General features: G+C 42.7%; 1 protein-coding gene across 2 annotated transcripts in view; it reads right to left on the reverse strand.

Moving 5' to 3' along the window:
* Positions 1-7,240: 7,240 nt before the first annotated feature.
* LOC135248552 (noelin-2-like) overlaps positions 7,241-13,829 on the reverse strand; it is a 93,893-nt gene continuing 87,304 nt past the window's right edge. The window contains exon 6 of one of the 2 annotated variants that reach the window (XM_064323330.1): positions 7,241-8,257. In XM_064323330.1, coding sequence (XP_064179400.1) covers positions 7,583-8,257 — 675 coding nt within the window. In that variant the 3' untranslated portion in view covers positions 7,241-7,582. The remainder of the gene's footprint in view (positions 8,258-13,829) is intronic. The other variant, XM_064323331.1, reaches the window with a different exon arrangement.

A 13,829-nucleotide genomic window follows, 5' to 3' on the forward strand; every position in this document is an offset into this window, starting at 1 on the left:
TAAAGCCTGCTCACCTTGGACCTCCTCTCTGATGCAGGCTCTCATTCCCTCTCCAGCCTGTTTCCGGCACATTCCACAACCACTTCTGCGCTCTAATTACACATTTCCACATCAGCGTCTGATTATCTCCCTCCCCCCCCCCCTCGCTCTCTCTCTCTCTATGCCTTTCACAGCTTTTCTTCTTCTTCAGACGCGTCGAGTTTGCCGTTGCTTCGCGGGTAAACGTCACGTGGGTTTGTCTGAGGCCCAGCTCTAAGCTTCAGCTACATGAACCATGCTGTCATCTGTGAAAATGTTGCTCTGATCTGTGAAAATGTTGCTCTGATCTGTGAAAATGTTGCTCTCATTTGTGAAAATGTTGCTATCGTCTGTGAAAATATTGTTCTCATTTGTGGATTAATAACTTCTGAGATTTTCCCTGAACACAAACAAACAAGTGTGTACCTTGTATGTGTATGCGTGTGCGTGTGACAGTTCAATGCACATTAAAATGTTTCAAGGAACCACATTATTTGTTGTTATGGAAGAATTTTGTAGGTCTTTGCAGAAATATAATTTTGGGGAAAGATATATAAACTAATATGACGGTGTGGAATTTAAGTTTAAATGTTAAATGCACAAATAAACTAAGCAGGACACAGGAGCCAGCTGGCCAGCATCTTCACGTAACGTGCATTTGTCTGAAATTACAGGAGACTCCACCTAGCATCTTCTTTTCAGGCAAATACAAATACCGCTCTCCAAAAAAAGGCATCTGTGACAAGCATCTCAGATTACAGTCATCACAGAGATTCTGCGATTTGAAGTGATTTTCCGTTTTTTTTTTGTTTTTTTTTGCATGCTGATAATTTTAATTTGTACATTCTCTATACTTTTTTTGGCTTCAGCCATGATGATGATCCTTAACACGGCATTCTAAGGCACCTCTTCATTTACCCCCGCTGGCAGCTATCAGACGAGAATCAGCCAATTAAATCAATTCAATTACACACTCCTGGCCGCCTTTCATTGCTCCTGTGGGTAATTTGTTCTGCGGCAGAATCTCATAAAAAACGTATTTAATAAATGATAAACATTTGGGTTTATTCCCCGACTCCTGCTGCTCACAGCTCGACTGATTAAATCTACCACTCTCCTCCCGACTGTAGTCTCATCTCCAGATCCATGAACCGGTGTGTTTAGGTTTAGATTAGCCTTTTTTTTTTTTTTTTTTTCTCGCTCACTGGGCGTCACACACTGCGAAGGCTGAAGAAAACAACGCGCACAGCTGGATGCCTTTAATTCACCCGCCACCCCTGCGCACTTTTAAAATATTCCCCCCGACCTGGCGGCTCATGTTGAATGTGGAATTTACTAGATCGATATGGCTGATGCCTGCTGTTTGAAAGCTTAAAATTCAGTTAGTGTCAGAAAAAAAAGATGGACACTCTCACACAAATTGACAGCTGATCAAAACTGACTTGGGGAAAAAAAAGACTCGGTGTGATCCATCTGTTTCAAAAGCCACACAAAATTGCCAAAAGATTCCCAGCTGAAACAGAGATGGCTTTTTTTAGTGGTGAGAACGCACGCCACCGAGAGTCATGCTGATTGGTTAAATTGACTGAGTTGAGTGCTGAAACAGTGCCGGATAGGTTAAATTGGCCAAGCTATATACAGATTTCTTGGGTCTGGCTGTGCATGGCAGGAAGAGGACATCACAAATTAATAAAAAAAGAATTCGCATTTTTGCCTAAAAATACGCGAGAATTTTTTTCTCAGTTTAAACAAAACAGTGCTTTGCAATGCGATACAGAAAAAATGAACCATATGTTCACCTGTATCAGGTGAAAATATATTCCAGAACCTTTCAGCTGCCAACACAGTGCCAATTTTGGACTTGCAAACTTACACATATTTTTTGGCCCTGGGTCATTAAATTAAAAATTAACTGTAAAAAAAAGTCAATTCAGATGCATCAACCAGATCAGGCATGTGCAGTCTCAGCATAACTCCTATCAGAGAGAAAACATCTGCTTTATTGTACAATAGCCTACATATTCACATTCTGTTTTATAAATAGTCCCTGGAATATGCTTGGCCTGTACACAGCAGGTTTAAAAAGAATCAGGCCCCCAGTGGGGCATTTTTATTTTTAATGCTGCCAAGCCAGTGGTAGGTATGAGAAAAAAAGCACTATACTAGCGGACAATGAACAAGACAAGTCTCTAGATATTTGCACTCATGGATTACAGGAGGAAAGTTTTCTCCAGTCTGGTCTTCTTCGGGTAATCAAAGAGCATTTGAGCTGCATGTCAGTCCCATTTTCTGCCCTCACGAGGAGCATAACGTTATGCACGAAGCCGTGCAAAGTGTAACCGGAAAAAGGTTTTATTAAAGTCACCGTTTTTTTGTCCGCAAAACCCAGCAGTTTTCTAATCTCATTTCATGCAGTGCTGTGACGCTCCAGGTGATTTTCTTTTTTTGTGCTGCTAACGTGTTCTGCTCTCCTCGCCTGCTCCGTGTCTCCTCAGCTCTGCCCTGGAACGCTCGTGTGGAGCGCTCGTTGCAGAACGCTCAGCGGTAACGGCTTCTGAGCGCCGCACGGGCCCTTTGAAGAGCAGTTCGTTTTTTTTATTCCCGGTAAAGTTTTTTTTTTTTTTTTCAAAGTTCTGTCTGAGTCCATGTTCTAGAACTCCACTGCTGTCAGTCACCAGCAGCGGTTGTTGTCATCAGCACCAGAATGTTCAGTTTAGAACGTTCTAATCACGTATTTTTGTGATCTTACCCCTCTGTGGGTACCCTGCTGTGGCTCTCCCTTGTCCTCCTGTGACATCTCAAATCTTTGTCGTGGCACACCGTCAGACGAATGGGCCTTGAGTTCAGATTCCAGACGTCGCTTTTCATCTTCTGTTTCTCGGACGCAAGGAAATTCTTTTCACAGCTTGTTAAAAACATCAAAATACCCACGGGGGAAAAGCAAAACGCAATTTAGTACGGCTGAACAATTTCCCCACACCAAGCGTGAGATCTGGAAAATGGCAGCACTGTTCAAAAGCCACACATTTAGAAGACCTACAAGGCAGTCTATATTTACGCTTTTACTGAAATTGACTGTTCATGACAATGATACCACAAGCAAGAATACCCACAGATATTTATCAGGGACTATCCAGATGGTTGACTCTAATAGGCATTCTATCTCCCTTCTGTTGATGCTGAAACAGTCCAGTTTGATAAATCATCTGAAAATGTGTTGACCAAACACAATACAGTTTTAATGGACATTCAGAATGACTGGACCTCCTGTTGCTACCCAGGACCCCCTGTAGGTAGGAAAAGGAAGGACAGATGGACAATAGGAGCAGGCCATCTTGTGGACCAGTGGTTCCCAACCCTGTTACTGGAGATCTATCGTTCTGTAGGCTTTCACTCCAACCCTAACAAAGGACCCCTTATTCAACAGCCAGAGATCCCATTGAGCTGCTAATTAGTAGAATTAGGTGAGCCAAATTAGGTTCGAAATGAAAACCTACTGAATGGTATATCACCAGGAACAGGGTTGGGTGCCACAGATTTAGGGGTCTCAATCCCTGGTCCTGCAGGGTTACAATGTCTGCAGGTTTTTGCAATTTCCTGTAAATCGGCAACCAATTTCAGCCTATTAAGTAAGGCATGCTGTATTTTTAGCCAATCAGTGACTTGACTTAATACATAACACACTGTTACATAACATAATGACAAGAATAGGCCATTCAGCCCAACAATGCACATCATTTTCCTGACTAAATTGTACCCAGTGGTCTGATTACCTGCATGTCTAGTCATGAAAATCCCCAGAGTTTCTGGTCATTCTGTATCAGTGGTTAATCCCTATCTACCTAATCTATGTCATTCATATTGAACTTCATCCCATTTGGACCATCAGTGAACAGACACTTTGCAACAGAAAATCATCGGAATCCTTTTCATTTTGGGTGCATTCAACTCAATACTTGAGCTTCAGCTTGATGCTTTCTGTGCTTTTATGGGCTGGATTCAGTCAAAATGTGTCCAATGGCCAGGATCACCATTGCTCAATCAACTGTTACTTACGAATAAAAAAAAGGTCTTTTTTTCCTTTTTGAAAAAAATTGTTTCTTTGTTTCATCACAGTTTATCGATCTCCAAATGAACTCGAGAGGTTTTCATTTATTTATTTATTTATTTATTTTGGGATTTTCAACCATGCATTGGTACATTAATAATGAACAAACAGTACATTAGAACATCATACTGCACTAAGGGAATTGTACTTTATATCAGTAAATGCCAGTAAAAAAAAAAAAACATAAAAAATAAGGTCTGAAGAATTACAATTAGCTAAGCATATATTTGTCCAATATATTTTCCAAGGTTTTTGGCTTAAGCATTTTTCAAGTTCTTAAAGGTACAGAATTGTTTTTATTTGTCAGCTTGAACCCATTTTTCTGAAAGAATTCCACCGTACACCGTGCAATAATTCCATCTTTCTTTGTGAAGCGTTGGTCGGCCTGAGTGCCGTTCCACTCTGCTTTGTGATGCAGTCGAATGGGGCCACACAAACTAACCTTGAAACGCCCATAAAAGGACCTTCCTCAGGGTAACGGGTGCATAGCCTGAAGGAGGGAAACGTTCATTTTCGCTATTTTCCACCGGCCCATTGCCAGCCATTCGGTGCTTCAGTTGATTGACAGACTACCTTTTTTAGTGGAAGCATACAATTGTTCTCAGTGTGAATTGTGGCAAGCTGAGAAGCGGGTGACACATCACAGATCTACCGACACCCCCACCCACAGCCTGCCGCAGTGTAAGTATACAACTGTTAGGAAGTGTTACTACAGTGCAATACAGTACCGTATTGAACATCAACATTATTGTTTATGTTTGGAGCCACACATGCTCTCTGTTATCCAATAAATATATCTTTATATGCTAATCAAGCTTTTATTTGATGGGGAGTGTGTGTGTTCTCCCCGTGTCCACAAGGATTTCCTTCGGGTACTCCGGTTTCCTCCTACAGTCCGAAGACATGCATGCTAGGCTAATTGGAGAGTTAACGTAACCTGCTGTGAATGTGTGACTAAAATGGTGTGTGTGCCCTGCGATAGATTGACAAACTGTCCAGGGTGTATTCCTGCCTTTTGCTCAATGCGTGCGGGAATAGGCTCCAGCACTTTCTGTGACCCTGACCAGGAATAAGCAGTATAGATAATGGATGGGTGGCCAGAAATTGTGAAAACACCCCTTCGGTGGAACTTGATTCTAACAGAAAGGTACGTATTGATGGGAAAAAGAATGTTGTCCTGAATATTGGCCAAAACAGATGTTCTCACCTCTCTCCAGTGACTGTTTGGACTTCACAGGCCTCTGTAAAGCCTCAGCAGGGTTTGAGAATTCCTGTCAGGGTTCGAATGAGCTCTATTTTTCATTCAGGCAGCTCAGGATATGTGTTGAAATTCGGTTCATGGGGCCATTTTTCAATTCATTACTTTAATTTCAATTCATTAACTGAACGGACTGACTTGCGGCAGAATTGAAATGCCCTGGTTTTGAAACACCTTCAGTTTCTTCACTCACAGTCTCTGATATCGTGCAAGAGCAGGGGGAGACGGCGCCTGCCAGCTTTTGGTGTGTTTTCACATTTAAGCTATTGATTTAAGTCACCGATTGGCTAAAGAATCCACACACCTTGGTTTCTAAGGTCGAAACTGGCCAGAGATTGAATGAAAACCACAAAAAAGGCATTGCAGTCTTATGAGACTGCAGTCAATTTTATTTCTACCCTGCTGTGCTAGATGGTAGGCATTCATATCTTTTGTCCTTCAGGTATGTACCCACATCAGGAATGAACAGTCACTCACATCTTTAGATTGTACCTGGATCAGTGGTCCTTCATCACCCTCTGTATCCATCAGGACACTCACCTAATCGAACTCTACCTGGATCAGTAGAATCACACATTGCCTACAGTCACCATCAGGAAACTCATGTGGTCGGACTGTACCTGGATCAGTAGAATCACACATCACCTACAGTCACCAGCAGGAAACTCATGTGGTCGGATTGTACCTGGATCAGTAGAATCACACCACCTACAGTCACCATCGGGAAACTCACCTGATCGGACTGTACCTGGATCAGTAGAATCACACATCACCTACAGTCACCATCGGGAAACTCACCTGATCGGACTGCACCTGGATCAGTAGAATCGCACATCACCTACAGTCACCATCGGGAAACTCACCTGATCGGACTGCACCTGGATCCATCTGGCTGTTCTCAGATCTGCTGGGTTCACCCGAGTTGAATGGGCTGTGACTGACACTTCACCCCTGACTCACTGTAACTTCCTGCTATGCACTGCCAAAGAAACTGTAAGACACACAGAACCTTTGTGCAAATAAAATAAAATTAATTCAATAGTAATAATGTTCTTGTGCTGCTTATTAATGAGTTTGTAACTTGGGCATGTCACTATCATGTACAGTATGAACGCAGAAACCATCACTAGGTTTATAATATTACTTGGAATCTTTATTACTGCACTGGTGCTACTTGGATCAGTAAGAAAACATGCATATGAATTTATGATGTCTATTCTAATGAACTGGACCAATATTAGTCTATGAGGCTTATTTAAATGCACTGAGATTGGTAATGCATGAGGGTTCATAGTACACATGCATATAGTCTATGTATACCCACCGCAATCACATAGACCTCAGTTAATAAATATATTCATTAGCTAAGGTTTATACTGTATTAACACACTGGGTAATGATCTGTATCTATTTGCTTAGGTTGATGTTCTGTGTTCTGTTTGTGTTGAATATTAACCCAAATCGCATTGATGAACATTCTCCATCTTGATGCACACAAATGTGACCAGCGTCTTTATGAAGACTCTTCTAAAAGCCAGGAGCCCAAGGGAAGAGGAGAAATAGTGGCATTTTTTCCCCCTCATTTTGTACAAAGTGTTATATGAGCGTCCAGTCAGCACATTATGTATGTATATGCGCAAGGTGTATATCATAAACAGTGAGTTGGAATGGACAGCTGGGCACTGTATATATCGTCCATAATCACATCTTGCCACTATCGCTCAACATGTGATTAATGACAGAAGCCTTAATCTCCCTGAGGGGGCTTATTTTAGGTCTCACTCCCCCCCCCCCCCCTTTTTTATGGATTATTAAGTTAAAAAAACAAAACAATATAAGAACACAAACAGCAGAGTTGTTTTTTTAAATGGTAAAGTTTTACATTTATTTCTTATCACGAATAAAAATCACCATGCTCACTCACCACAGAAAGTAAACTAAAAAGATCAACCTTAACATCTTGATTTTTTTTTGCCTCTCCCGACCTCATCGTGGGGTATCAATAATCTCTGTAAAATAACATATAATCATAATGTAGCACTCTATGAAGATTCCCAACGTAAAAAAAACAAAACAAAAAAAACAAGAAAAAAAATCCCGTTTCCCCCCCCCCCCAAAATCTCCACAGTGTCCATTTATTTTCTTTCTTTTTTTATTATAATAATAATTTTTTAATGGCGTTCCTCTTTCCTTTTAGGCTAATCTCCGGAGGTCTTGATGACGTGGAACAGGGTGACGTTGTAGAGCACCTGGTGCCCGTTGTTCCAGGTGTACAGCACCCTCTCGCGGGGGTTGTAGTCCAGCATGGAGATGTGCGAGTACTGGTTGTGGAAGGGGATGTCCGTGTACTCGTAGCTGGACGAGTTTGTGTAGTAGGCGAAGTAGATCTTGGCGCCGGCCAGGTGGGAGTTGGTGACGTAGAGCGTGCCGCAGATCATGAAGGCCTCGCCGGCGCTGCGTTTCGGGAAGCCCGTGTCCCAGGTCTGCAGCACCTCCAGGCTCTGCGGCTCCAGCCGGCTGATGACGATGTTGCCGGCGTTGGGGATGGTGGTGTAGACGGCCCACAGGCCGTTCTCGTCGGCCATCAGGTCGATGTCGGACGAGCCGCCCCAGGAGTACGGGAAGGTGTTGTTGTAGCCGGCCGAGGGCAGGCTCCGCTGCAGCAGGACGCTGCGGGACCGGAAGTGGTACTTGACCACCACGTTGCTCTGGTACTTGTTGTAGTACAGCGAGCCGTTGTAGACCACGTGGCCCGTCCCCGCCCACGGGTGGGGCAGCAGGTGCTGCACGAAGTTCTGGCCCTTCGTGAAGTCGCCCATCGTGCGGTACTCCAGCACCCGGCGGCCCTTCAGGTACCCGTCCATCGACCACACCTGGACGGGGGTCCCGGGACGAGAGAGAGGGAGAAACAGAGAGGGAGAGAGAGAGGGAGAAAGAGACAGGGATGGAGCGATTGAGAGAGGGAAACAGGGAGAAAGAGAGAGAAAGAGTGAACAGAAGTGAGTGTTAGAGAGAGTGGGAGGGAGAGAGAAGAAGAAAGAGGTACTTTTTACTTCTCTTACAGCAAACAGTATTGGCGGATTCAGTGAATCGGGTTCCTTCCTGTCTATGGTGTCACTCTAGGAAATTTCCCTTATGGAGAACTATGACAACTTACTTGTGAATAGTACTATGGTGTGTGTGTTTATGTGAGTGTGTGTGTGTGTGTGTGTGTGTGCCTTCTTTTACTTGTTGTTTTTCTTTGTTCTGGCTCTGTGAGTTCTCGGGAAGCTCCAGTGTTTGCTCTTTCAGCCTCAGAACAGGCTGGCCCAGATGGTTGTTGTCTGGGGAGATGTGGTTTCAAAGTCAGGCTTTGTACTTATAGTCTTGAGCTGCCTGGTTTAACTGCACCAAATCTAAGACAAACATGTCCTATTATTATTTGGATGTCAAGGGGATATAGGGGGTCTGACATAGTTCAATACTGCAGATCTTTTGGACAATGCTCGCTTGGTCCTTCAAGATGATTTTTTTTGTCCAATTCTAATATTAGCGATTCTATAGAGCTTGGAAATTGAGTTTGTGGAACAGGCTGTGCTTCATTACATGAGGGCAGGATTGGGGTTAAATGGCGTTTTTCAAATAAGATCACAGAAAAGAGTAATAAAAGCATCGAACACATTTCTAGAGCCAGGACCTGGGTACTGAAATGGACGAGCACTTGTTTTCGTCTGGTGTTTTACAGTTTAAATTGATCTTAATCCTTTGAAGAGTAGGCTTTTTGGACTTTGGACTTTTTTTCAGTGTTCAAATCACCACAGGAACAGGAGCTATTCTTTCATTGCATTACATTATTTAGCAGACGCTTTTATACAAAGTGACGTAAGAAAGTGCAGCCTTCCCTTTCATTTATTTATTTTTACACTTCACCCAGTTGGACGGCACAAAAATACGAGGTGCTTTACGTACACGCTATGAGGCTCATCCTCTGGAGAATCCAGATTTCCATTCATGGAAAATGTGAACCACACAATTATGCCTCGTCTTTAATTTTGTCCTAATCATTTACACATGGAACGATCCAGCCTCTGACCCCCCCTTCAGCACGCGTCTGTGATTAAGTTTGCATAAAAATATTAATGATTAAACCTCCCTCAAATTTGGTCAATCTGGCATGCACCCTGTGTCTGAATACTGTTTGGAATTTGACTGAACTCAAACAGTACATGAGGAAGGTACAATCAAAGTGTGCAGTGCAATCTTATGTTCGGTCTGATTGCATTTATGGCTCTGCACAATATTTTTGTGCAAAAATATAGCACAGAGCCCATAACCCATCCTCACTGTGTTTCAGGTATGCTCATATCTAGTCCTCAGGGACTGATTTAAACCTGATGCACCAGGTGAGTGTAATCTCTGGCCAATCAGTGACATTATATGACTCTGGAGTATCAGGCAAAAGAGAAATCCAGTATCCAATATCCAATACTGCTGACCTTGAGGGCCAGTTCTGAGTACACCCACTGAATTGGGTGAAACGAGGATTGGCATCAACATTTTCCATCATTTATACATTTTTAGGCACTTAGCATATGTTTTTATCCAGGCTCGCTTACATACATTCCATTTACACTGCTAAATATTTATGGAAGTAATTCTGGATAAACCCCGTAAGGCAGGGGTGCACAACAAGGGCCAAGGACTTTGCGACAGCTCCTGCTCCTAATCATTTCATTAGCTCGATCATATCTTGAGCTGCCACTAGTACAATCACCAGCTACAGCCGCAGACTGCAAGTGCATCCTAAAGTTTACTGTGCTCGAGTACAGGAGTGAAACAGGGTAGTTTATAGAGCTGTCAGAAATGTATAACAGAGGTAATTGGTTGGAACAAAAACCAGCATGCAGACTGGCCCTCCAGGACCGAAGCTGTGCACGCCAGCCTTAAGGGTACAACTGCAGTGTTCCTGCTGGGAACTGGACCAGCAGTTACAGAACCAGCTCCCGAACCATTAACCATTCTAAGAGTCTTTTTTTCTGGAACGTTTGTTTCAGAATTCAAAGTCAGTCTTCTAGAACTCCATTGCTTTCAATCGCCAGTAGTGATTCTAATTCACATATTTGTGATGTGAATTAAACCTACGCCTGAGGGTGGGTGTACATTACATTATTTTCTCACAGGTTACGACTTTGGGAGTTTGGATGCCCTCTCATACTTAACGAGGTTCAGACTGTGACAACCGGTTGGACGATAGGATATTATGAGCTCCCAAAGAAATCTGATGACGTTACAGTAGGCACAGCACAGTGGGAAAAATGCCATACACGGAGCCACCTCCTGATTGGTCAACAGGAATTAAAACACAGAATCGGCTTGCATGGCTTCTCACAGCTGACAAATTCAAGCCCACTGTGCCAGAATTTTTTTTTGACGTGTCAAAAATGATTGGGAACCCATAAACCAGTTGGATCGGTTCGGAATGGTATCTCACACCTTGTGAGTTGTGACGTTACGACCCAACGTATTTCTTTCTTTCCAAAACAATCGGGAGCCCGCAGCTCATATATTGTACCCTTAATGAGTTAAACTACACTGCCAACCCCAAACAGTGCTTGGCATGATACTGAGTGCATGAGTTAAACAGATGGACAGACAAATGAGAAAACAATCAATGGTCACAGCTACATGAACCCAGTCTGTTGTGCACTAACACGTTTCACCCAGTCTGGCCAGAATGACGCTTGAAGACAGCAATCCATCTGTTCTCATAAGTTGAACATTCTCATGTTCTTTTCAACCAGGTCCATCAGTTTTATTTTAATATCTTGAATCCGGTTTTAAATGTGTTATCGTTTTGCCAGAGCAAACATTGAGGATGGGACAACAAGTTCTATGATTTTTCCTCTGTAATGGATATACGGTCAGGCTGACACAGCCCAAAGAGCTGACGACTATGTGCAGGTAGCTACAGATGGTGCAATGCATTAATAACACGAGGCCTGCGGTAAGGCATAACACCATAACTCTGGATTAATAGCCAGGGCCCGTTTCCCACAGCACTGCTCTAGCAGAGCCAGGTTCTCCGGCAGTCCAGACTCTGCATGCATTTATCAGCATCGAGCAGGGATTTCATTTCAGGGTGTCATTTACAGCGAGACCAGGTGTTGCAGACATATCTACCACTGATGCCTACTTCATATAAATATTGAAACATGTTTGACTGAGGCTACAGACCTATCTTGCTCTAAAATGCTATTATTCAAATAAACCTAAAACTTTTCAATGGAGAAATGCCCCATCCCAGCACTTTTTGGTAATCTGTATTTGTCCTAATCCTGTAGTTTATTCTTCTGCCTAGTTGGCTTTGCAGAGGTTAGGTCTGAATAGTGTTCACTGTATGAACTAAACTGTGTTCTTGGCTAGAAATAGCTGTACAAAATAAGTATTTTCTTATTATATGATATTATATATATATGAACCTGTGTTTTGTAGTTGTCCATGACCATGAAATGCACTATTGTACGTCACTTCGCATAAAAGCGTCTGCCAAATAAATGTAATGTAATGAAATGAGAAAACCTAAAAAATGTAGGTGTAACAAATTGAAGTAAAAATATTAAGTTTATCCACACACACAAACAAACACACACACACACACGTTCACACATACACACACACACACAGACACACACACACACACACAAAATGTATACAATGTACTCCTTATCCTCCCCAGGTGAAGATTACTAATATAATAATTCCCCTTTTATCTTACTCAGAAACAGTCTCTCATTCTCTTGATCGTCGAGTTTTAAATATTTCTTACCTTTCCTTTCCTCCCTGAACACCTTCCTCTTTCATTCTTTTCATTCTCTTCCTCCTTATTACTTTTCCGTTTCTCTTTTGATCACCTTCTTCCCCTCCCCTCCTTTCCCCGGTGCTGTCTTTCTGTTTCCTTTTCTCTTCTCTATCGCTCACCTTTTTTCTTCTCTCCCTCAGTCTCTCTCTCCCTCTCTCTCTCACACACACACACATTCTCTCACATCTCCTTCCCCTTCCTCAGAATTCTTTAACTTGAGTCTCAAAGAAAATGTCTGAGACCCAAAAAAAGAAGGATGACAGTTTGATATGAAAGATGTCTGCACACTCGGCCTCACTCCCCCCATTGTGCTTTACGGTGAAGGCTGGAGATGAGTGGAGAGAGGGAAGGAAGGAAGGAGGGAGGGAGGTAGAGAGAGAGCAGGGAATTGAGAAAAAAGAGATAGGGGTAGGAGGGAGGAGGAGAGCGGCAGGAAGGGAGTGAGAGAGAGCATTTGCTGCAGGCAGCTTTTTCTTACCGTAATATTGTTATTAATCAGTTTGTCAGCTACCTTCATGCTTTTGATCACACAAATAAAGGTTTGCCACCCTGATAAAGCGAATGGAATTGGATCAAAAGAATCTGAAAATAAAACGGAGAAAAACAGAGGAACGGGGGAACGAGAGAGAGCATGACAATAAAGTTTATATTTACTGAGCCAAATACGCATTAGAAAAAAATATTAGCCCTGATCATTTCAAATGAGTCTTAAAAATGTTCTTGGAGGTGTGAAAGTGAGACGCCAACTTTAGAAAGTGCTAAAAGGCCAAAATGCCTTGGTCTTGGTCTTGCTCCCCCACTTAGTCGGGTTTATTCCTAGGTTTGTGGAGTTTTCCCCAGCCCTTGTTGCACTCTGGCTGGCTCTGTGGGAGTTTAGGCCAGGGTGAACTGTGAAGCGTTATTGTGGAAAATCCTTCGTTAGAATTCGCTGCACAAACAGCATTCAATTGATTTGATTGACTAATTGATGTACAAAGTGTTCTGTGAGCGCTAGCCTTTCTTTGCCTCATGAAGGGAAGCTGTCCACTGTGTTAATAACATGCTCTTTTAAGACTCTAACAGAGAGGCACTGAATTAAAAACAATGTAAAAAGCAACTATACACACCTCCAAAGAAAAAATGCTGGTGCGAGACAGAGGTAACAGGTGAAAAACAGATATAAAGTTCATACATTGTGACTACCTCTACCGGAAAAAATGAAAATCAACATCTTGACCTCTGTCGAGTTTTCCCAGTGTGGATAACAACATTTCATTGTCTTGCAGTGAATAAAGTTTTTGTGGGAGCATAAATGCATGATGTGTGGACTTTATTCACATTTTTCAGAGTGGGAATGCAATATTCCATTGTCAGAATCCTACAGCAATGATGTGGGACAGTAAAAACGGAATGGGTGGAATGCCCAGCCGGTCTCCGGAAGAAGTTTAGAGCCCCTCCATGTCTGGACCCTGTTACCACAAGACACCGAAAATCCAGAATCAGAAAGTAAAAATCCTCCCCAGAATTTTATTCCAAACACTTGGATTTGCTGATATGGAATTCTTCAGCCAGGAGGTAGAAAGAATCAGTGAAATCAGCTGTCTGAGTTTTACTTTCTGACCCCTGGA

Source organism: Anguilla rostrata, chromosome 2 (assembly GCF_018555375.3).
Source record: "Anguilla rostrata isolate EN2019 chromosome 2, ASM1855537v3, whole genome shotgun sequence".
NCBI lineage: Eukaryota > Metazoa > Chordata > Actinopteri > Anguilliformes > Anguillidae > Anguilla > Anguilla rostrata.